The 22,555-nt window shown below is 58.0% G+C and overlaps 3 protein-coding genes and 1 long non-coding RNA gene across 4 annotated transcripts; 1 reads left to right on the top strand and 3 right to left on the bottom strand.

Annotated features, from left to right (window-relative positions):
- Positions 1-48: 48 nt before the first annotated feature.
- LOC119104937 (transcription termination factor 4, mitochondrial) lies at positions 49-1,763 on the bottom strand. Its single transcript, XM_037228680.1, has 2 exons — positions 1,208-1,763; positions 49-725 (listed from the first exon to the last, which is right to left on the bottom strand). Exons 1-2 carry the CDS (start codon positions 1,684-1,686, stop codon positions 563-565), a joined length of 642 nt encoding a protein of 213 aa, XP_037084575.1. The 5' UTR covers positions 1,687-1,763; the 3' UTR covers positions 49-562.
- A 1,371-nt stretch (positions 1,764-3,134) lies between these two features.
- On the top strand, positions 3,135-7,624 carry Rrp45 (exosome complex component Rrp45; the record flags this gene model as incomplete). The annotated part of the gene is made up of 6 exons (XM_037235635.1): positions 3,135-3,355; positions 5,106-5,200; positions 5,543-5,759; positions 6,144-6,364; positions 7,158-7,290; positions 7,577-7,624. Coding segments are annotated over exons 1-6 (780 nt in total), but the record flags the coding sequence as incomplete, so codon positions are not given.
- Positions 7,625-10,172: 2,548 nt separating this feature from the next.
- On the bottom strand, positions 10,173-22,193 carry LOC119107311 (E3 ubiquitin-protein ligase SH3RF1). The gene is made up of 10 exons (XM_037230738.1): positions 22,064-22,193; positions 18,645-18,889; positions 18,337-18,539; positions 17,752-17,965; positions 16,639-16,775; positions 15,065-15,137; positions 13,976-14,013; positions 13,523-13,642; positions 12,552-12,620; positions 10,173-12,087 (listed from the first exon to the last, which is right to left on the bottom strand). Exons 2-10 carry the CDS (start codon positions 18,870-18,872, stop codon positions 11,919-11,921), a joined length of 1,251 nt encoding a protein of 416 aa, XP_037086633.1. The 5' UTR covers positions 18,873-18,889; positions 22,064-22,193; the 3' UTR covers positions 10,173-11,918.
- Positions 13,947-14,953, bottom strand: LOC119111894 (uncharacterized). The gene is made up of 3 exons (XR_005095640.1): positions 14,815-14,953; positions 14,347-14,417; positions 13,947-14,013 (listed from the first exon to the last, which is right to left on the bottom strand). It is a non-coding gene; the product is annotated as an uncharacterized LOC119111894 (long non-coding RNA).
- Positions 22,194-22,555: the final 362 nt, after the last annotated feature.

Raw genomic sequence — 22,555 nt, 5'->3', positions numbered from 1 at the left:
GTGCACAACTCGTGCCTTCAGCGCTTCACCGCACGCGACAAATCATGACACAGACGGCAGATATACTTGCAAGCACCTGCCGCCCTCGTCCGGGCGCGAGTCCGCCGTGTCCGGGCGTGAGTCCACTGCGTCCGGGTATGAGTTTACCGTGTCCGAGCGTGAGCCCACCGTAACCGGGTATGAGTTTACCGTGTTCGGGCGCGAGTCCACTGCGTCCGGGTATGAGTCTACCATATCCGGGCGTGAATCCACCGTGTCCAAGCGTGAGCCCACCGTGTCCGGGTATGAGTCTACCAAGTCCGGGCGTGAGTCCACAGTGTCCGGGTATGAACTTGTCGTGTCCATGCGTGAGTCTAACGTGTCTGAGCGTGGGCCCACGGTGTCCGGGTATGAGTCTACTGTGTCCGAGCGTGAGCCCACCGTGTCCGGGTATGAGTCCACCATGTCCGGGCATGAGTCCACCGTGCCTGACCAGTGCATATATTCCTCACGGACAGCGCGCGCCGCCAGTCAGGCGCACGGGGGAGGTCGGGGGCGTCGCGAGTAGCGCAGCTAGGGTGGATCAGCTGCGCTTCCTTCTGTACGTGGATGACGGCTCCTCCAGTTCACTGTCGCTGTCGCTGTCGCTGCCACTGTCGCTGTCGCTGCCGTCGCCCTCCGCCTCCGTCTCCGCCCGCAGTATCCGCACAAACACCTCGTATTCTCTCAGGGGCAGCCTGGCCACCCTGTAACAGCACACCACACGCTAGTATGTCCCGGCCAATGGGGGAATCGGGCGTCGGTGGCGCGCGTACTGCAAGCAAAGAGGGGATAACCGACGAACTAACCCTCCACCGAGTTTCACTGGCTTCTCTGCAGCCATCACAAATACACTCCATCCAATAAATCTCACTTAAAACCATTACAACCTAAAAAAAATGAGCGAGATTTGTCAGCGGCCGTGCCACACGTCAGGAGTCATCAAACAGCATGGCAACATGGCAGCACACTTCAAAACGGCGGACGCGCATAGAAAACGGAATTATGTATGATGTGTTCAATGACTTTGCATTTGAAAGAAATGCCCGTAGACGATCGCTCTTATGAACACCAACACAAGAATTCTAATGGCGATCAATATCAAACCAGCGCAAGCATCTGGCAGTGAATCTTCCACCCTGAGCTGCGTGACTAGGAGCGGTGGCGTGCGTCCCTCCAGCCCGCCCACCTCTGACAGAAGAGCTCGTCCGAGTGGTCGACGATCTCCGTGAGACTGGGGTTGCCGCTAACCGCCGTGTCCTTGGGCATGGGGCGCCGGTACGCGCCCATCCGCTCCAGCACCTGGTGGCGCGCGCGCACGTGCTCCAGCGGGAACGCCAGGCCCGACGAGTGGGCGATATCAACCGGCGTCAGGCCCATCGTGTCGCAGAAGTAGTCCAGCAGGCGCTCCGTGTCGGCCCAGCGCCGCTGCAGCACCTGCGGGCAGCGCCGCGCCACGCGTGCCACCTGCTCGGCTGTGAAGCGGGTGCGCAGCTCAGCCAGCTGGCGCCCCAGCCGCGATGCCGGCACCAGCAGCAGCTGCGGCTGCTCCGTCACCATCTGGCGCAGCGCCGCGTCGCCGACACTGAGGCCGGTGCAGAACGCGGCGAGCGTGTCGCTCAGCTGACGCCGGCTGCAGTCGAGGAGGGGCGGGCAGGCGGCCAGCATCGTCAGCAGCTGCTGTGGCGTGTAGCCACTCTCCAGCAGCGTGGGCACGGCCTCGCGCCAGCTGGCCGGGCCGCGGCGCAGCAGCTGCGGCGCGCCCAGCACCAGCTCCGACAGCTCGTCCTCAGTGAAGGCGAGCTGACGGAGGAGGTCGAGCGCGGCGGCCGCCGACGGCTCGCTGACGAGCCGCGCGCGCTCCGGCGCCGAGAGCAGTCGGTACAGGCGGGCGGCCAGCGCGCCGGCGTCCCACTGCTGGGGCTCGGCCGGCGCCGGGGGCGGGCCGGCCGGCTGGCCAGACCGCGTCTTTCGCCGGCAGACCCAGCTGCTGGTCGCCAGCTGACAGTGAGAGCTGAGTGCGCCGCGCGACGCCCGAGCTGCATGGCTCAGAGTCTGGTTATGATGAATGATGAACCTGCCAATGCTCAGCTGCATGCTGCACAACATGGTGGTTTCTTCTGAAATGCAAGAATGGTGGTTTGTTACAACAAGAAGCACCATCTGCATGCCCAGCTTGCAATATACTGCTGGACACTACCAAATTCAACAACTCAAAACAGATACAGTTTTGTTTGGCTGAGTGCCCAGTCCATTCCTTCAAGGTTTGATGACTATGACTTACAACTGTGAGTCATCAACCAGGAGTCACTCAAACTTTAGACAACACAGAACAACACATCCCTGTCCATAATCATTTAAGATTCCTTCCTTGAAGGCATGTTGATTTTTAACAGCCAAATGTGTGATCAAATGTTTACAAGCTGTCCTGAATAAATATTTTTGCTGATAACATATCAATGATTTTTGTTAAACAACATAGAATCTGAAGTCAATTACACTTTCACAACAATAAACTTGTTTTCACATCATTGCTTATCACAGGTGTCATTTTCATCTTTCACTGCCAATTGGAAAACCAAAGTGAAAGAATGAATGAAGAACAGCAGAAGTGGCTACATGCAGGCTAATGATTCCACTAGTGTTTTTGGTTTTATGGGCAGTCCACAACCCAATGCCCAAGCCATTCTCAGAACTTGAATGACAATAACCACATGTTTGGTGTAGGGGAGGGACAGGGTGGGAGAAACCAGTGTATAAGAGTGCAAGACTACTTATTAAAAAAATTATGACTGATCGAACAGGATTAGCACTAGTATCAGGCATGCAATGCAGGCTACAGGATGACTTGTACTATGCCCCACATCCTCACCCAGTTAACAGACTACAAGTTCTACAGTAAACATCCGGGAGGGATGCTTCTTATTATGCAGGAAATCTCCCAGTCAGCGAGCAAGATGCATGCTTGAAAGTGTTGGATACACAAGAGAAAATTGATGTGTGGCTCGCATGATCCATCCCCGCGCGCAGCTGTCACCTTGACGTTATTAAAGACTGCAATGACGTCATATTGTACAATCAGGTGATCGCGTACTCCACACATGACTCCACACATGTCCACACAGGTACTGCGCAGTTCGCGACGCGCTTCCTTTCTCTGCATTGGATTTGCACTCGGACGGCAGAAAGGAAGACGTGGGTGTAGTGTCCGCGTGCCATTTTTCTTACTTGCAGGCCTTACACTGGAAGCCATCATTTAACGTCACTAGCAATGAAGCCTCTCATTCCATCAACATGCAAGATCAACTCTGTGGTCAACGCCGTCGGCAAGGGAATGGTTGGTGACAGCATATGGCTCAGACGGAACTATGGCCGCTTGTGGGATCCGGCCTGATGTCTTATGGGTTATGATATGTTCGTGTGTTTACCGGTGAAGCGATCCCGCGGTCGGCTAAGATCCACAGGTTTGGGCTGCCTAGATCGGGCGGGATCATTCCCTGGAAGCACTCGTTGCAAATGTGATGCGTTGCTGCGCCAAAATGCAGAACCTTTATTCAATGGTCAGCTGACTTGTTTATGACGTAATTGTAAGTTGAACTTTGAGGCTTTTACACCACACTGTCAAGGCTTGCTGTTCATGCTCAGTTGCGTGGAAGGAATACTTCATCCATAAAGCTTTAAGCATATATTGCTGCATATAACCCATGGCATTGATAATTCTCATTTGATCCCTATATCTAGGCCTTCAACTCAGCAGCAGATTTCATTGAGCATCTTACTTACAAAAGGTAATGTTTCTGCCCAGCACTTGGTGCAGTTATGATAATTTCCCATTTGACAGTGTTGCTTGCTCTGTTAACATGCACTTGGGTGGCTGATTGTGTACCCTGCTCATGTGGGGGGGGGGGGGGGATCAATGTAATCCCCTGACGTCTCAGAAACAAAGAAAGCAAAAGACATCAAATTCAAGGGGTGTGTTGGCTTGTATGTGAACTCACTTGTGGGGTCAAGATGTCAGGTTCCTAGGACATGACCTTTGGGTTGAATGAGCTCAAACAAGCTCAAGCACCAGGTTGGTGTCCAAATTACCCAGTTCTGAGGAAAAGATCACATGTTCACTTATTGATACTGACTTTGTTTGGCCTTTTGAGGGTTATGGTGATTCAAATAATACAAAACTGCTTTGAGTTTTGCATTTGGACAAGCAACAAAGATTACAGTAGGTGGTATGTTCCTGAGACAAAATGTTGACCTGGGTCATTTTAGACCAGTGACCTGTTCAGACTTTTCCATGGAAGTCCATGGAAAATATATAATACGGTTAATGTTATCAATAAATTTGAAATGAACATGGGAAACTACCCTTACATTAAGCTCGACAGTTAGAAGGCAGATTGATTTTGACCTTGGTCTGACCTTCAAAACTGGCCTTAGGTCAATGAAATTTACTCATTCAATTGTTGTGTTACCTAAGAAAGTATGTCAAACATGTATGGCTTCATCCAGCATTCTGTTGTTGCATCAGATTGAGTGATTCTCCCAAAATTAACTTCGCAGAGTCCATGGCCTGGCTTTGACCTGTTGTGGGTCAGTGACCTTACAAGGTAATCTAAATTTTTGATATAGAACGATCTGCCATTCAATTGTCTACACCTATGCAAAATTTTGCGTGACTACCCCGCTTTTTTCGGAAACTTCCTGAAAACCTTTGGTGGGCGTCAAATTGACCTCTTCACCCGAGCAGGTGTTAGAGTTATATGCGCCTTTTAGAGCACTCTTTTATAAGCGCAGTTTTATTAGCATTTCATCACATCCTTTTGCTGAATACAGCCATTGATGGGTTAAGTTGTGTGTGTGGTGGGAAGCAGGGAGGATCATGTGGCCCTCCCCCTGCTTCATTGATTGTTCTTTTGATTTGTTTGGTCATGATACTAAGTGTTTTTGAAAGTAGTAATTCTTGTATGTTCCTGAGTACCTGCTTGCCCCTGAACTCGAAGGACTGTCAAGCACTCCTTTGTGTTAGTTACCAGTTTTGTTATGCATTGTTTTGAAGCCTACCAGTAAGCATGTATGCCTTTCTGTTGCAGCGATTAGATGGCCGCGAGATCTTGGATCATCGTGAAACGGTAGTGCAGTTTGGGCGAAGCTATGGGAGCTGCCAGGTTCGCGTGGGCAATACTAGGTATGGTGTTCCACTTTGGGCCAGGGTGTAATGTGCATGGTTCACAGACATAATGCATCTCTAGCCTCCCTGCATCGTTTCGTCTTCCCCTACTGACTTGCGAACATATGTGATACAGATACCAACATCTACGAACATCTGCGATACCATCGTCCATGCCTATAAACTTCTGTAGCGCGAACCTTTTTCGGAAGGATTGAGGAACATCTTTGAAGCAAACATAAGCATAGCAAACTTTCCTTGAAGACATCTGTTTTACATCTGACTCCGCTGCCATGATCCCCCACCGCCGCGGCCGGTCTTCTGACCTGACGTCTGACGGTCTTCTCCCCGCGCGGGCAGGGTGCTGGCCTCCGTGACTGCCGAGCTGGGCGCGCCGCGGCCCGCCCGGCCCACCGAGGGCACGCTGCAGGTGGTGGTGCACGTGACGCCGACGGCGGCGGCGGGCGCCGAGCGCGCCACTGACCTCAGCGTCGGTCTCGAGCGCCTGCTCGAGCGCTGCCTGCGCGAGTCGCGCTGCGTCGACACGGAGTCACTCTGCATCGTGGCCGACGAGAAGGCGAGGACGGGCGGGGGACGCGACGCGTCGTGCAGAGTCGCGGTCGAAAGCGCCGGTCAGCGACGGAAACGGAGTGACTGTGTCCAGTCGTATCGCCGACAGGATTTTACTGATTATTTCGTGATTTATGATGTTGCCGTGGCCAGTCATCAGCTTAACGTGATGTGAGTTGTGCTTCAGTCGGTATAAGAAAACTTAAAGTTGCCATGGTGTGAGTGAGTTAACGGTCAGGTAATATTCAGCCGTCACGCCTGATTGCGATGCGGCGTTGTCTTTGGAATGGTTGTTGGCCAGGAACTGACTGGCGGACGCCCGCCGAGCGTGACCTTCACCAGGCACCTTGACCTTGAACCAACCTTGACCTGGCGCCCCTCTGTCGGCCAGGTGTGGCAGCTGCGGCTGCGCGTGGAGCTGGTGGACCTGGGCGGTGACGCGGCGGCGGCCGCCTCGCTGGCCGCGCTCGCCGCGCTCTGCCACTTCCGCCGGCCGCACGTGGCCGTGTCGGGCCGCCAGGTGCGCGTCTGCCCGGCCGAAGAGGTGGAGCCGGTGCCGCTGGCCGTGCTGCACATGCCCCTGCTCGTGACGTTCGCCTTCTTCAGCGACGGGTGAGCGCGCCGACGACCGGCCGATGTGCTGTCTGTGGGATGGCTGAGGCGATCGGCGCTGTGGATGTGTGTGTGTATGGCTTTGTTCGTGGGTGGTGGGAAGCTGTGTGACGTTCCCGTGACCAGATGGTTCTGGATGTGGATGTGTGTGTGTATGGCTTTGTTCATGGGTGGTGGGAAGCTGTGTGATGTTCCCGCGACCAGATGGTTCTGGATGTGTGACGTTATGACATCCCGTCACAGGCATCATTGACTTTAAGCAAACTACCCAGGAGACGTGAATTCGAACGTAGCAGATGGCTGGACTTGGCATTAGCAGTCTTTTATCTGTGTTTCTGTAGAGATCTCCGTTTTCGTTTATAATGGTATACGTGCTCCCAAGTGAGGTGAAACACTTTCATCTCAGGTTCATGTATCACATGCTAGTGGTCTGGAGCCAGACGTCAAAACGCTCCAATGACCTTCAAATGGCCCCAACTGATGTCCAAATGTGTTCAACGCCTTTACTATGACGGAAAAATAGGCGACACAGGTGCAAACGTAAATAAATGACCGCTTTTCCATGCAGACCTCTTGTACCAGGAGTGATTTCCATTTCCTTGTAAGCGTCCACCGCATGTCGCAGTAGATAGCCAACATTGACCAGGCTGAACGCAGAGCTGCGTCGGCTCTGTTGGTACAGATGGTGCACTCCCATTGGTGCGCACATCCCGCGCAGATGGTGCGCTCCCCCTCCCATTTCATCCGTGCCGCGTGTCGCCTGAGCTAACTGGGGCGCGCCGGCCGGCCGCAGGCAGCACATGGTGGCCGACCCGACCGAGGTGGAGGAGAGTGCCATGGAGGGCGCCTTGACGGTCGGCATGAACTCGTACCGCGAGATCTGCACATTACACCTCACCGGCAAACTGCTGCTCAGCAAACACCAGGTGGGAGACCCGGCCGCCAGCCGCCGCCGTCCTGTCTGCGCCCTGCGTGACGGGGAGGACGCCGGACAGAGCGCAGTACTGAACAGTGCCAACACTCACGTGTTTGGGGATGTTCGTCGCCAGCACTGGTTCGTGTCTGCTTTCCGGGATAATACATTATGTGGTGTCATGAGTCGCTGTGCATCACCGTGTCATAGCCGACCGGTGCACGCCGTGCCTGTCCCCCAACCCCACGCGACGGCCGTGACTCGTGCAGCATGTGACGCCGCTGCGTACCGCCCGTCAGATCCTGGAGTGCACCGAGCTGGCGGCGGCGCGCGTGCGCTCGCTCACGGCTGACCTGCGCCGGGCGCTGTCGGCCGACCGGGCGGCGCGCCGGGCCGGCCCCACGCTGGGCCTAGCCGAGCTGCGGCTGGAGCAAGTGGCCACGGCGGCGGCGGCCATCCGGCTGAGCGGCGCCGTCCAGGCCGGCTCGCTCACCGCCGACCAGATCCGGCAGATGGAGCAGGAGGTGAGTACAGGGGTGAGGGAGACCGGTCTGTGGAGCGGCGCCGTCCAGTCCGGCCCGCTCGCCGCCGATCAAATCAGGCAGGTGGAGCAGGAGGTGAGCTTGGGGGTGAGGGAGACCGGTCGGGGGAGCTGCGCCGTCCAGGCCGGCCCGCTCGCCGCCGACCAGATCCGGCAGATGGAGCAGGAGGTGGGCACACGGGGAAGACGAGCCGGCCGGCAGAGGGGGCTGTGTAGCGGGAGAGGGCGGGGCGGAGGGGGAGAGAGACGTGCTAGAGGAGGCATCGGCCGCCGTCTCCCTCCCCACCGCGGAAAGCGCACTGAGAAATTGTGCCGAGAAAATGTATTTGACCACGTTCGGCTGGTGGGCCACAGCGTCCTCCCGGCTGAGGACAATCGCAGCGGGGATCTCCGCCGCTCCGCCAGGTGCCCGTGGCGGGGTGGGAGGTGACGGCAGTGGGCTGTTGGTCGCTGACGCCTCCCGGCCGCCGCAGGTGGACCAGAAGCTGTCCGTGTTTCGGGACCGGGGCGTGGCAGGCCTGGGCCCGCTGCATCCGGTCGGTGAGGGCGGCGCCAGCCGGTGGTCGGATGACGAGGACGAGGAAGCGTGGCCGTCGACCGGCGCTGCCCCCGCCCCCGCCGCCGCCGACAAGCCGTCAGGTGAGCACGTCACGCTGGCTCCGCGGGCGGAGCGCGCCGCGAGGGACGGGCAGGTCCGCTGTCTGCCGCACTACCTCCTGTGAAGATGAGCGTCCGCGCCTATCGACCGCGGCACGTTCAACCACACATAACTCCGATATTAAGCAATGGACGTGACACAAGCCAGGGCACGCGTGGCTGAGAGACGCGACAGCTGAGAACGAAGTCAAGCGCGATTGAGCGGGTGATTGACTTTCATGTAAGCTGCGGTGTCATGCGCGTGACGCCGTTGTGTGCCGTGTCCCCGCGGTTGTTCCGACACACTCACCATGCCGGCATTCTCGCACGGAGGTACGCGTGACGTGTGCTCGTCCCAGTGTCACCCGCTTGAACTCGTGTCCCTCGGCACGCCGGGGTGTAGCTCACGCACCTCGCACGCTCAGGCCCAGTATGCGTACACTTGCCGTGCGTGGCCTGTGCACCTCAGGGCGCTCGGCTTGACCAGCGCTCCACTGTCCGCCGGCGGTGTCCGCTGTCTGACCCGGCTGTCTCCGGTGCGCCACAGAGTCTGGGTCGGAGAGCGAGGGCGAGCAGACGCTGCTGCAGCCGGACGAGCTGGAGGCGCCGCTGCTCCGCTGTCCGCTGCCCGTCCGGTAGCCGGCGCCGTTGCTCCGCTGCCCGTCCGGTAGCTGGCGCCGCTGCTCCGCTGCCCGTCCGGTAGCCGGCGCCGTTGCCGGTCCGGTAGCCGGCGCCGCTGTCCGTCCGGTAGCCGGCGCCGACGCCGCGGCCCGGGCGGCGTCGGGTCCGCCAGCGCGGCCGTCAGCCTGTCCGCCGGCCTCCGTCCAGAGCCGGCGCCGCGGCCCGGTCCCGTGCCGAACGGCGAGGACTCCGGAAGACGAGGAGCCGCGGACCAAGATCCAGCGGCGCCTGCCGGCTGAAGCGTGCGCGGAGAAATCTCAGCTGCTGGTGGTGGGTAGGCCAGCGTACGGGTGCGGCCGTGAAGTGAAGTCTGGCGCCCCACTGTTCACCTCAGCGCGCTGTCGTCAGATCGACGCATTGCCGTCAAGTCGCCCACATACTGGTTTCCAACACCGGCCGATTAGCCCCCAATCCACATCCCAAATCGCGGTTTCAAGCGGTTGATTCGTAATCCAATATCGATCCGAATGCCTCAGCCACATGAGTCACACAGGCCTGTTTTGCAGCGGGTTGACAGCCAGACGGACATTCAGGCTGGTGTGCTGCCGCGTGAAGTGAATAAATCAATGGTTGTATTTGCACTGTTGAGTTCTATTCCGTTATCCAGAGGCGTTAATGGCTCCCTGGCAAGAAATGGGCTGAGGGAGTGTAAAGGCCTTACTTAGCAACCATCTGGTGCAACCCCACGCGCTTCTTACATATGTCACCAGGCGAAAGGCTTTACTCGACGACCACCCCATATGACAGGCGGTCCTACTGGTCATAACGGTACCTGAAACGTGACGTAACGAAAACAAGCGGCAGCTCCTCTGTCTGTCTCAGGCACCGCTTCCCACGTTCACCTACTCGCACTACAGCTACAGCGTGTTGGCGCTATTGACCACAGTCACCTACTCCCACTACAGCTACACGTGCGCCCGTGATTGCAGTCGACAGGCGGTCGGCGCGAGGCCACCCTGCCCGCCGGCCACCCATTCAGCCGTCTCAGCTCTCACCAACAAACGGCGGCTCCATAAACACAGCATTGTATTGGTTGCTGGGCTGGGCGGGCAGCCGGCCAGCGGCGCGCCGTCCCACAGCACCCCGGCGGCCGGCCCTGCCCAGGACCGCCGGGGGTCGCCAGGCGTCACCAGGCGGTGGCCAACTATCCGGTAATATCGGAGTTTGCGCCCCGCGTCACAGACGCACGTCAGGTGCGCGCCGTCACGCCTCGGCAGCGCGGGGGTCCGCGGCTCCGGAGCCGCGGCAGCCGTCGGCGCCTGGTTCACATCTGAGCAGCAATACCTCCAACCATCAGGCGGCTAGGCTATGATTATCTGCTGCAGCGCGCAAAGGCATCGCGATCATACACCTTCATGATGCAAAAGAGTAAGCGCGTCGACACATACATATAGAACACGTTACCATGCGACGAACATCGTCTTTGAGAAGGAGTCCGCCGGGAGGAACTAACCGAACATAAATTCGAACTACCTATGTGCTTGGTGGCGTTATCGTTACCTATGGCCGTATTTTACACGACGTAAAATACCGTACGACACCGTATTTGCGATACAGTAAAGTACATTACTGTCAAACATAGCGTTTTACACAATTGGCCTGGCGAAGCGAGCACGTGAGAGCATATCAGAGACGTGCGTCTGCTACAATAATCCAGCGCATTTCAGCCGTAGAAAAACACCGCTCCTAACCTGGTCTGCCAAGTCTCAATCTGGCGAGTGACACGCTCTAGGCACTGGCGCTTCCGAATGGCTTTGTAATGTCCTGTTGCCACGGAGACCACTCCGGGCTGGACAGAACAGTCGTTCTTACAACGCTAATCCGAACACTCAGAAGCCGCACTCGCAAGACGCTAACTCCCGGCATCTCTTCGGCCCATTAGCGTTTCATGATCCAAACCCTTCCCGCCCCGGTGCGACGAGAGGCCGCGGGTATGCTGTTGACCGTGACAGAGAAAATACCCCCCTCCCCCCCCCCCGACATGTCAGCACGGACAACTAATAAAGCATATGGCAGCCAATCTAACTACGGGTATCCAGCGATCCCACATATGTAGCCGTTTCACTGCGGACACTTTTTGCACTGTTTTCACTGTTTCACCGTTTCGTTCCACTGTTTCACCGCATTGCAAGTGCAGCCGATTCAACTGTCCTGCACTGGTCAGTGCTGCTCGCTGTCCCTAAAAATATAAATACGTGACGAGCACACACGGCCAATGCAGTTAAAAAAGTCTTCGTCCGGTCGGCACCACCAGGGCCCACAAATTGTAGCCTTTCAGCTGAGATGTAACTGGCGTCGTCTGCTCTATCCCTAGAACAATCCAATTATGAGCGACCCTGCGTCCATGTTTGTTGCAGCACGTCCTCCGTAGCTGGCACCATTTGAGCTGGACGTCAACACTGCTTAAGACCGTGCGTGCCAAAAGTAACATCAGATAACGGTTAGACAAGCCGGCGCAAGGAAATGTGTGGGGCCTGATAAAACGCAGCTAGTATCAATACAAGGATGGGCGGAACGCAGGAGTCCCCGCCAGTTATTCCGTCTCACTTTGGGTAGCGATCTAAAACCTGCGCAGACCTCTAAAAACTCGCGGCATTCGACAGCCACGCGTCCAAAACAAGCACGTGCCCGACCTGTACAAAATGCGGCGGTCGGCCGGCACGTGGCCCCTGACGCCCCCAGCGCGATCCTGCGCGGGAAGGAAGCGCCACCGCGGCGCTCGCCGTCCGCCGCCAGCCTATCCGCCGCCGCCGCCGCCGAGCCCGGCTACCACCGCTCGGGGGTCAGCAGAGCTCGACGAACGTGGCCGGGAAGAGGCCGGTCTTGCCCGTCTTCTCGTGGGTGCCCTTCATCCAGCCGTCGGATCGCTTTTTGTGCACGAACACGATGTCGTTGGCGCGCAGCTCGAGCTCGACGTCGCTGCTCGGCGGGTAGTCCATGGTGCAGCGGTACCTGCGGCGAGGCCGGCCGACCCGGCGGGTCACAGGTCAGCGCCGACATCCCCACCCCTTCTCCCCACCGCCCTGCACGCGCACTGAAGACATCAGGCCCAGACACAGCCTGACACCAGGGCAACAGACGTCAGCCACGCAACAGGAGACTCGGTGATCATGAGGGAGGGGGGGGGGGGGGGAGGAGAGACAGGACCGGACTGGTCACCGGTAGCCACCGGCAGCCCGTGTTGATTCCAGCACGCACCGGTCGATAAGCTGCGAGCTCCCTCGATACGGTTACGACGCGAACGGTGCAGTCACGTGCGCCGTCAAATGCTCCAAGCCCGCCCCAGCCACCCCGCCTCGTACGCCCGTCGGGTGCCGTGTCACCCCTCCCATACCGCGCATCGCAGCGCATCAAGGTCCACATTCCCGACGTGCCCCCTCCTCTGACGGCCGGCGTCGCGGCGCGCCGGTGCTCACCTCTGGATGACGAGCGGCGTGGGCGCCCGGTAGTTGCGCCGCAGCTCCGACTGGGTCCTCTCCGGCCTGCTGCGGCGCCGGCGGCGCGGCGTCAGGGCCGGCGCGGTCACGAGCCGTACACACAGCGCGTGATGGGCACGACAGCGGCCGCGCCGCGACGGACACAGATATGCAAGCCCAAGTGGCACACGGCGCCGCAGCCCGTCCGAGGATCGGGAGCTGGGTGTCAGTCAGTCCGAGGGTCGGGAGCTGGGTGTCGCAGCCCGTCCGAGGGTCGGGAGCTGGGTGTCGCAGCCCGTCAGAAGGTCGGGAGCTGGGTGTCGTAGCCCGTCCAAGGGTCGGGAGCTGGGTGTCAGAGTCAGTCCGAGGGTCGGGAGCTGGGTGTCACGGTCAGTCCAAGAGCCGCCCAACGCGTCACAGTCGCGAGTTCAAAAGTCAGATCATCAGCGGACGTCACGAATGACAGGAACGACGGCGAGCGCCGGCGCTACCAGTCTGGGACAGACCAGGCCTCGGCAGCCAGGTCCGGATGCGAGCTCAAGCCCCGGCGAGCTCACCGAATGACTGCGCTTGGTAGGTGTAACCCACAGTTGGACTGTCTGTCAGGCGAGTTCACAGTTTAGACAACAGCTGCGGCCCGTAGGATTAACAACCGGCTGCTGACCGCGGTCTCGACTATCAGCTGTTGGTATCAGATGATCCAGCGCGGGGTAAACGAAATCACCCCACGGCGTCATGGGCAATGGGAAATCTGTTAGCTGGTGCAGCCGAGACTACCTTTGGTGGTCAATTCCAGTGTCGTGGCCTCCGAAATACTGCAAGGATCCCTTCATACTTCACCCAAAATGACAATACCGGGCCAAAATCCTCCACACTGTGCCCTGAGCCCCGGTGATAACGCCGCCCCTTCCGTCCCATTCCCAGCCGGCCCCGCCGGAGCTCCTCTCCGCGCGCCGCGCGCCTGCACTCACCTCGTATTGCGGTTGGCGATCACGGTGTTGGCGGCGAGCGTGGCGGGCATGCCGGCGCCCCAGGACCGCACGCGCTGCAGCGGCCGGTGCTGGTTCTCGGACGGCGGCGCCGCCGGCCGCCTGCGGGCGCACGCAGACGCACGTTCAGAGCGACGCTCACAGCTGACGGCTCGGCACAAACACTCGCAGCGCGGCACCGAGACACGCCCCACGGCACGGACGCTGGACGGCGCGGACGCCGCCTGCCACACGACATGGCTCACAGCTCTACAATCCGTCCGCAGCGCGGCGGCGCCGACAGATGTCAGCGCCCTTTGGCGGGCTCTGCGCCACTGCCGGACGGACACCGGACGCCGGAGGGAGCGGTGCCGTGCCGCCGCGGCCGCTGACCTGCTGTGGACGGGCGGCGGGTCGGAGCTGCCCTCGGGCGCCGGCCGCGGCGTGGAGGCTGGCGTCAGCCGCCGCAGCGCCTTGCTCGGCTCCGACTGGCCCTGGCGGCGAGTGAAGCGGCGGCGCCGGTCAGTCGGCCACAGCAGGTGGAGCGCGGGTCACAGGGATCAGCAGCGGGGGTCATCTCATGATGAGCCCCCATGGAGAGCGGCCCGGCGAACGAATGTGGGCAGCAACTACTTTTTGTGCTCCTGAAACACCGGGCCCCTTCACTTCAGTTCTGATGCAAGTGACATGATGATAACACTGACGCCTGTTGCCACCTCGCTCATCCAACGCCGGGCATAGTTCGCTTCTGGCGGGGATATCTCGCGCACGCCGAAGCATGACCTGCAGTCGGCTTCTGCCGGCGCGTGTGGACGCCAGACTCTCACCTGCCTACTAATGAGGGGAGAGCTGGACTCAGACCTGGGCTCGCCGCCCGGCGGCCGCTGGAGGGCTTTCCCTGAAACCGAGCCCCATAATACATCACGTAACGAAATAAATGGGCAGGAGTCACAAAGCGCATCAAACCTTGCTGCCATCACTGGGGAGCTGGGCACATCTAGAACTGACTCGTTCCCGAAAATTTGATAGCATGGACGGCAGCTCATTTACCTCGGTACCTACTCCATGCCAAGTCCTAATCGTGCGGCTGTCATCGACTTGGTTAGCGAACTATACGCACGCATACGGCAGGACTACATTTCCAGTTATATAAACACACCACGAGTCGTTGTGTCCCTGCAGATTTTTCCCCACGCCCAAACACGGCTATGCAAGAGATCAACGGCGACGACCATATGCCCACCCACCCACGCCTGCTCATCGCGGCCCTGTGACCCGGACCGATTACCACTCACCGGCCGGTTTGGAGGTGCGTGGCCGGGGAGGCGCCACGGGAGCCTGTTCGACCGGCGTCGGGGCGGGGGCGCCGTGGGCTGCAGGGGCGGCGGGAGACGCGGGGGCTGCAGGGAGCGCTGGAGGCCCGGGAGGCGCGGGAGGTGCGGGAGGCGCGGGAGGTGCGGGATGCGCGGGATGCGCGGGATGCGCGGGAGGCGCAGGGGCCGCCGGAGCCGGGGCAGCCGTGGCCGGGGCGGAGGGCGCCCGTGCGCGGCTGGGCCGGGCCGGCAGCGGCGGCGGCAGCGGTGGCACCACGCCTGTCGACTTGCTGCTGGAGGCCAGGCTGGAGGCACGGCACAATCGGCAGTCAGTTCCCGTCAGGACAGGGGCGTGCCAGCGCCCGTCACCGGCACGCGCAGCTGCCATGGTCTTTAAGACCGCAGTTCCTCGCGTCGGCCGCGCCATATGGACCGTGCGGTGCGGTGAGAGTGGAAATTAGTTCGGAAGTTGGTCCGGGTGTGCGTAGCGCCCACGTTCCAACGGCGGCCCGATGCCGCGAGCACAGAGGTCACAGCTGGTGAGGGACAGCCATCGAGCACCCCAGCATCGGTGCATGTGCCCGTGGCCCCCCACAGCCAGGCGAACCGGCGCCACAGGAAGAACGTGACGTCATCAATATCCTGAACGGCCCCTCGGCGGGCAAGCTGGGACAAAACTATTGCAGAGTTCCCTCGAACTGGTGAGCTGGGTAGAGCAGCGGGACCAGTGCAAGCGTGCAGGCAAGTCTCCCCAGCGACACGGCTGCCCGGATTGGTACTTTAGATTTGAGCGTTCACCCACAAAGAAAGCTATCAGGAGCAGATAGCGCATCACACAATTCGGATCACAAAGATGAACACGCCGGGTGCCGCTAACCATGTTCATCTCCACGTTTGCGAAACAGAACAACGCCAATCACTAGATGTAAAACCAAACACAAAAAGACAAATGATCTGCCGTTTCACACGAGACGAAAGAAGCACACAGGGCTGCAGGCTGTACGACGACCAAGTGTTTTCGACATCGATGATTGATCACTTCACGCCCTGCCACGAAATTCGCATGCTGAACACCTCGCCAGCTATATACATAGAAATATATGATACGGTACTGAGCACCCTGTGACATCCTTTCGCCCGCCGGCTGCACATTCAAGAAAACACTTTAAAGCGTACAGGACCCACTCAGCTCGAAAAAACCGGCAGTTGTTCGTCCGCTTCGGTTGATCTGACAGAATATGCTCTGCCAACAAACACCAAAGATGCCAAGGGGCGCCAACATATGCTTATCGGGGGGTAATGACCAAAAGCCACTGCGCGCGGTGCTCCGCCCCTCACTGACAATGCGCACGATACACCGCGACGTCTACGATAGGAACCGACGCGTCCGAAGTACAGTTCCACCTGCAGCCCCTCAGCAGCACAGCACCACAGCCCGGCAAGACGGCTCACGTGTCCGGAACACGTCTGATTACCACTCAGGCCCCGCGGTATTAAACCACTTCACTCTTTTTGGTTCTCTGAGTCCATCCACTTCGACCCGGGTCAAGGCGTGAAGTTCATTAAGTCGCACGCACGCGACCCATGCAAGCACGTGCCACCACCTCCCCGGGTCGTCACCCCTCATCCCGACCACGCGGCGAGCAGGAACCGTCGCCCGTGCGCGGCTAACGGACTGAGAGGGCAGAGGGGAGGGGGGGGGGGACTCACCAGCCGTGCGCGCCCAGCAACCTGAGAGGGCGGGGGGGGGGGGATCTCACCAGCCGTGCGCGCCCAGCAACCTGAGAGGGCAGGGGGGGAACTCACCAGCCGTGCGCGCGCAGCATGGCGTTGGCCGGGCTGTTGAGCTCGACCAGCGTGAGCGGGAAGAGGCCGAGCCGGTGTCCGAGCTTGCCCTCGGCCCAGGCGGCGTCCACCGGCCTGATCAGCGTCACTATCTCCCCCTGACGACACCGTCACAGCAGCTCTCAGCGTGGCGGGCGGCGGCCAGGCCGGCCGGCGCACAGCAGGGCGATGACGGCCCAGCTAGGGCGCACTTCACATTGCGGGGCAGGCAGACTGGGACGATGCCCGTAACATGAGCCCACCACGGGCCACACACTGGTTAGTCCAACAGAATGGCGTTGACTCAACCCGCATCTATCAATTATCTATGAAGGTGATCACGATTTGATCACATCATTGATCAATTTGATCAAGTGATCACGGTGATCACTCCCTGATTCTGCATATATATAGATAACACATGTTGCATGCTGATTTTGTCCACAAAGAATAGCAAAAAGAACACTCCTCATGGATTGACCCTCCATGCAGGTTCAGAGCGGCAGCAAAACCCGTCAAACCACACAACACTCTGCCCCAACAGCCGTCTTTCAGCGTAGGTCACCTGTACGTGGGTCACACGCCCGGAAGGCACATCGCTACGATCAATGGCAATTGGTGGCGCCGATTTGTGTTCAAGCATCGGCCCCGGCGCCGATCCGAACACAAAACATCGACTCGACACTTACAATGCGCTCAACAGCCGCGCCATTGTACAATATTTGCCGATGAGCTGCACCCCGCGCACGCGTGATCTGGGGTGATTCCGGACGGAAACGATCCCAATGCTTTGGTCCGTTCTCAACGGCGCAGCAGTTTCCCGTCTTAAACCTAAAGCGAGCCCTGGCTTACGGCATGCCCATCGAGAATACGTGGCGGACGAAAGTTCACTAAACCAGCCAAAACCACCCTCCTCAAACCATTCTGACGGGCTTTGTTCTTCTCAGAACTCTCGCTTCACACGTCCCTTACTAATCCAACGTAACCAAACACACAGCTCTTTCCCACGGTTTACATTTCCCTCACTATCCCCGGAGAACGACCTGCGCAGAGCGTCCCCCTCCTCCATCCCCTCCGCCCGCCCGGCCGCCTCACCTTGCTGAACCTGAGGTAGGTCTTTCCGTCCTGGTCGGGAAAGGTGAACTGCGAGAGGGCGCGGCACTGCGGTATCCGGTTGGCCAGCGCCGTGAGCACTGCCACCCGGTTGACGGGGAACACGCCCACCCGGCCGTCCAGCTGGCCCTCGAACCAGTCAAAGTCAATCCGGCGCCGCAGCTGAATGACGTCTCCCTCCTTGAAGGCCAGGTCACTGCGCACGGGCACACTCAGTCGCCGGGGGTGCGCTGGTACGGCCACGCCATGTCTCGCACCGCAGCCAGCGCATGGTGACAGCCATGGGGTGTGGCGACACATGAACATGAATGTCCGCACACCCCTGCGGAGTGTGTAGCCACGAGATGTGCCGCATACACGCTCCCCTCTGTACTTAGGTCAACGCACAGCGCGGAGAGCGACAGCAAATATGGCTGTAACCATCGAATTCCGAGGCCCAGCTTCAGCAGCCCCTCTTCTATTATTCTCACCTCAACATCGAACTACACAGAACAAGCATGTCAGAACAAAATCGGCCTTCCCGGAGCCGGTCGCGACATCGCCGGCCGCCGAGCCGCCGCCACTGACCCGTCTTGCTGGCCGGCGTAGCTGTAGAGGGCGCGCGCGCACGGCACGGCCGGCTGGGCGCGCGCCGCCGGTGCCGGCTTGCTCGACAGCGGGTCAAACTCGGCGAGCGCCTCGCGCAGCGAAGCCAGCGCTGCCTGGCGGCCGGCAGCATCGGCAGCAGCAGGCGGCGGCGGTGCAGGCGGAGCCGCCGTGAACGGGTTGGTCTGCGGGGCGCGGCGCACGAACGGCGAGCCCTCGGCAAAGCCGTCGCACGAGACGCCGCGCTCGAGCACGGGCCGCGCCGGCGGCGGCGCGGCGCGCGGCGCCGTCCGCAGCGTCTCCAGCAGCCGGATGAGCACGATGTTCTGCGGCAGCTGGTCGACGGGCGTGGTGACGGGCGTGCGGCACTCAGGGCAGTGCAGCTGGCCGCGCGACGCCACCACGTCCTGCAGGCAGTGCAGGCAGAAGGTGTGCTGGCACGGCAGCACGCGGTTCGAGTCGCTCAGCTGATTCAGGCAGATGGCGCACTCGAGCGCGTCCAGCAGGCTGCTGTCCATGGCCGGTCACGTGACGCCTGCCAGAGCAGGCATCAGTCGGTCAGCGCGCGTCGCAAGTCAACGTACAACGGCTGCTGACGACGACGGAACCTGTTCGGCGGAATCGGTTTCCTTCCACGTTTGATGCTTAAAAGCGGCATGGGTTTCGGAGATGACAGCACCGGACGCCGACAGCCGTGGTGCTCTACTCCGGCCCGACCCGACCCACCCGACCCGATCCGATCCGACCCGACCCGACCCGACCCGACCCGACTCGACTCGACTCGACTCGACTCGACTCGACTCGACTCGACTCGACTCGACCCGACCCGACCCGACCCGACCCGACCCGACCCGACCCGACCCGACCCGACCCGACCCGACCCGACCCGACCCGACCCGACCCGACCCGACCCGACCCAGCCCTGTCCCTCCGACCATCACACCGTTAGCCAGGCCTGCGCACCCTCGCGCCCGGCCCCGGACACCAGGGCGGCCGGGATGAAACGGCGACGGTGGGTGCGCGCCGGCCGGGCGCACAGTAGCGGACGGGATACTCGGTGCCACGCGGAGATAAGCCGCGGCGCGCCCGTGACTCACAAATCGCCGCCGTGTCCGACCACCGCCGCCGCCGCCGCGCGTCCCGCTCCGCCGCGGCCGACCTTTCCCCGCTGACCATGCAAGCCAGCCGCCACAGCCGGCGTCCGCCAACTGACAGGCCGGCGGGAGTGAGGCGCCCACCCAGGGACGCGCGGGAGGACGCCTCACCGCTTCGCTGACAGCACGTGCCAAGAGCGGCGAGAAAACGCGGAATCGAGTGTCCAGTGGGACCAGCGGACAACAGTTGTGCCTTCGGCTGCAGCAACAAAGTCAGACCAATTAGAAATACAATTAGTCTCGTCGTCGGCCCGTGGGAGTTGACAATGACAACACCGGCTCCGACACGCCGCGACGGTCGGCCAGTCCGCCAGCCCGAGCGAGAAGTCAGCTGACACCATCACATCTGCATCGGCAGCCACCTGCCGAGGCCCTCAGGGAGCTGACCCGCCTGGCCACGGGCGGTGCGGCTCCGGTAGGGCCCCGCTCCCCCTCCCTCCCCCCATGCCTGCCACGTGACTGTGCCGCGAGTCAGCTCTGCTCGAGCATGAACCCGATGCCATGGGGGTGGGGTCTCCTGAGACTGCTCTGGTGTGGTGTGTGTGTGGGGGGAGGGGGGTCACACCAGCTGGTACAAAGAGCAAGCAGGTGACCCATGTAAGTCATGGGCAATAAATATGGCTAAGGACAGCAAACATTATTTCCTCATCTGGAAGCCCCAGAAATATGCCACAAAAACAGATGAACTGTCGTGGGACACCTACTGCAACATGCCATGTTCCCAGTCATGGGTTTGAAGCACATTTGAACCAACATGACAGCATTTGAACCAACCTAGAATAACATGCACTAATGTCAAATGTGTTCTGGAGTTTGTAAGTTAACAGAACAGTGCCTGGGCACTGTGAAAATGGATAGATGTGTGCACTGCAGACCGAGAATGAAATCTTTCACTCTGTCATTTTTAAGCTGAATTTATTTTCATTGATATGATATACAATATGCAGTTATTGATGATTAACCAGCTATGCCCACATAAAACAACATGGTGCGTCTTTGGATCAAGACCACCACCGACTGCACTCTTCTTTTCATACTTATAACAAAGAGCTAAAATATATTTGTCAACCATCCTGTCGTAGGCCAAAAGCTCAGGAAAATTCCATTTATTTTGCATAATACTTAATACAATTACCTGCATCCCTCTTACATTTTCCAGCATATAGCATGCTTAATTGACTGATGTCAACAAGCCGTTTGCTAGTTGCTACAGCTGAGACCAATATATCATTAATGTGTAATTTTGAGTCAGGTTTGCTCTATTTGCTACATGAAGCCACATAAAGAATAGGACTACTCCACCTGGTTAGCATTATAATTCTTTAAAAAATGATAATGTTTACTTATCAACTATTTTTAGCAGCAGTCACAAATGATTATTTCATAGCCAGAAAATTGGACTGATGAAAATAAATTACTACAACATGTGTATGGACCTTATGAACTCTCCAATCCATGTTCATGTGAAGGTGGCCTGCTAGAAGCAAAATTGTTATCATCTTTCCAACAGAATATCATTACTAACATTTAAATGCAACCCAAATTTACACACAATCCACCAACATTGTTGCTATAGCAACAGTCATATCAAGATTTTAGACCAGAGTGCACCACATCCTTCTCCCCTTTATCAGTGTTGTAGCATCACTGAAAATGTGAACAGCCTCCACCCCCAACACTTCAGAAAGATGCAAAATCCCTCTGCACATGACACTGAGGGCTAACAGAATAGCCACCAAGAGATGAACCTCTGGCTAACTTTTTCTAGAATATTATCAGTATTACACAAAACATAAACCTAGGTGACTTTTTAATGTGATATGCTAGATGCAATCTGCATTTAAATGACCCTGGCACCTACAGGAGCTTAGATACAAGATAGCACAGGTATGGTTAACTTTTGGGTTACAATATAACACACAACAGCTCACTTTTCAGTGAAATATTCAGAGTTAATTTTTTTATTAGGTTTTGAACATACATGTAGTAGGTGGAACAGTTTTACAAAGCAATTTTGACCTGTTGCCCTATATCCAGCATTAATAGGATGATAGCTCACAGACAAATTTGTTTTCAGAGCTAAAATATACCTTTCATTAAAGCTATCCAGGGTGTTAACCTCATACAAGTGAAGCAGTAAGTGAATAAATGTCATGCACCTGGAGCAGGGTAAAGTTGATTCACAGTTTAACATACAGGGAATGGTCAATTACATTCACTGCCAGGCAAGCAATCAATTGTTAGACATCCAAACCTACAAAGGCAGACATTACTCCACTTCTTTTCACATGCATGCCTGATAATTCACGTATGCACATTACTGTCATAAAATGTCCCTTAGTCAAGAGTTATGCAGCCAAAACAATAGTTTTTTTTTCAAACAGCAAAGCGAAATCGTTGGTCACACACGGTCCTCTCCATCACATCCATCATGAAAACTAACCATCTGCACACGCCTGTTATCTAGATCCGGGTTGATCCGTACACATGACGAGAGGACACCTGCGGCCTCTTCAACGAAGCCCAACCCCGATGGGTTGTGGTATGGTACGCACCTGGTGCTTATTGTCAAGATGGCACAGTCAGCAATCATACGTTAACTGTTACTACTTCCATTGCGCCCGCCAGCTTAGACTTTCACAAAGCCGCACTGCACGCCCACAACACCACATCCGCAAAAGTAGGCGTGTTCGCTCGCTTCAAGTCATGGCAATCCAAGGATACATAAATGAATGGTAAGCTGCGACTTCTAAAACTACAGACAAGGGTGCTTTGGGGAAACGTTCGTTGTGATTGGCTCCAGCAATGCCGGAGTTTCGCGTCATACTGTATCGCCAGTCACGGAAGTTTTCTCCCCTTTCGATGGCATGTTGTTCGGGTTTATCTCTGTACGATTTTGACAGACATTGATTTGTGATTTACGAGCTGTTCTCGACATAATTACGCCAGCGATCTTGAACATTTGTTTTCGAATTCACAGAATGTGAAGTAAATTATGTACGTATCATGTAGCAATAGCCACATACACAACTGGCTGAAACGTACTT

The sequence above is a fragment of the Pollicipes pollicipes genome, unplaced genomic scaffold (genome assembly GCF_011947565.3).
Source record: "Pollicipes pollicipes isolate AB1234 unplaced genomic scaffold, Ppol_2.1 Scaffold_2555;HRSCAF=2994_pilon_pilon_pilon, whole genome shotgun sequence".
In the NCBI taxonomy this organism is placed as follows: domain Eukaryota; kingdom Metazoa; phylum Arthropoda; class Thecostraca; order Pollicipedomorpha; family Pollicipedidae; genus Pollicipes; species Pollicipes pollicipes.
Note: the sequence above shows the minus strand (reverse complement) of the source record. Positions and strands in the feature narration are given on the sequence as shown.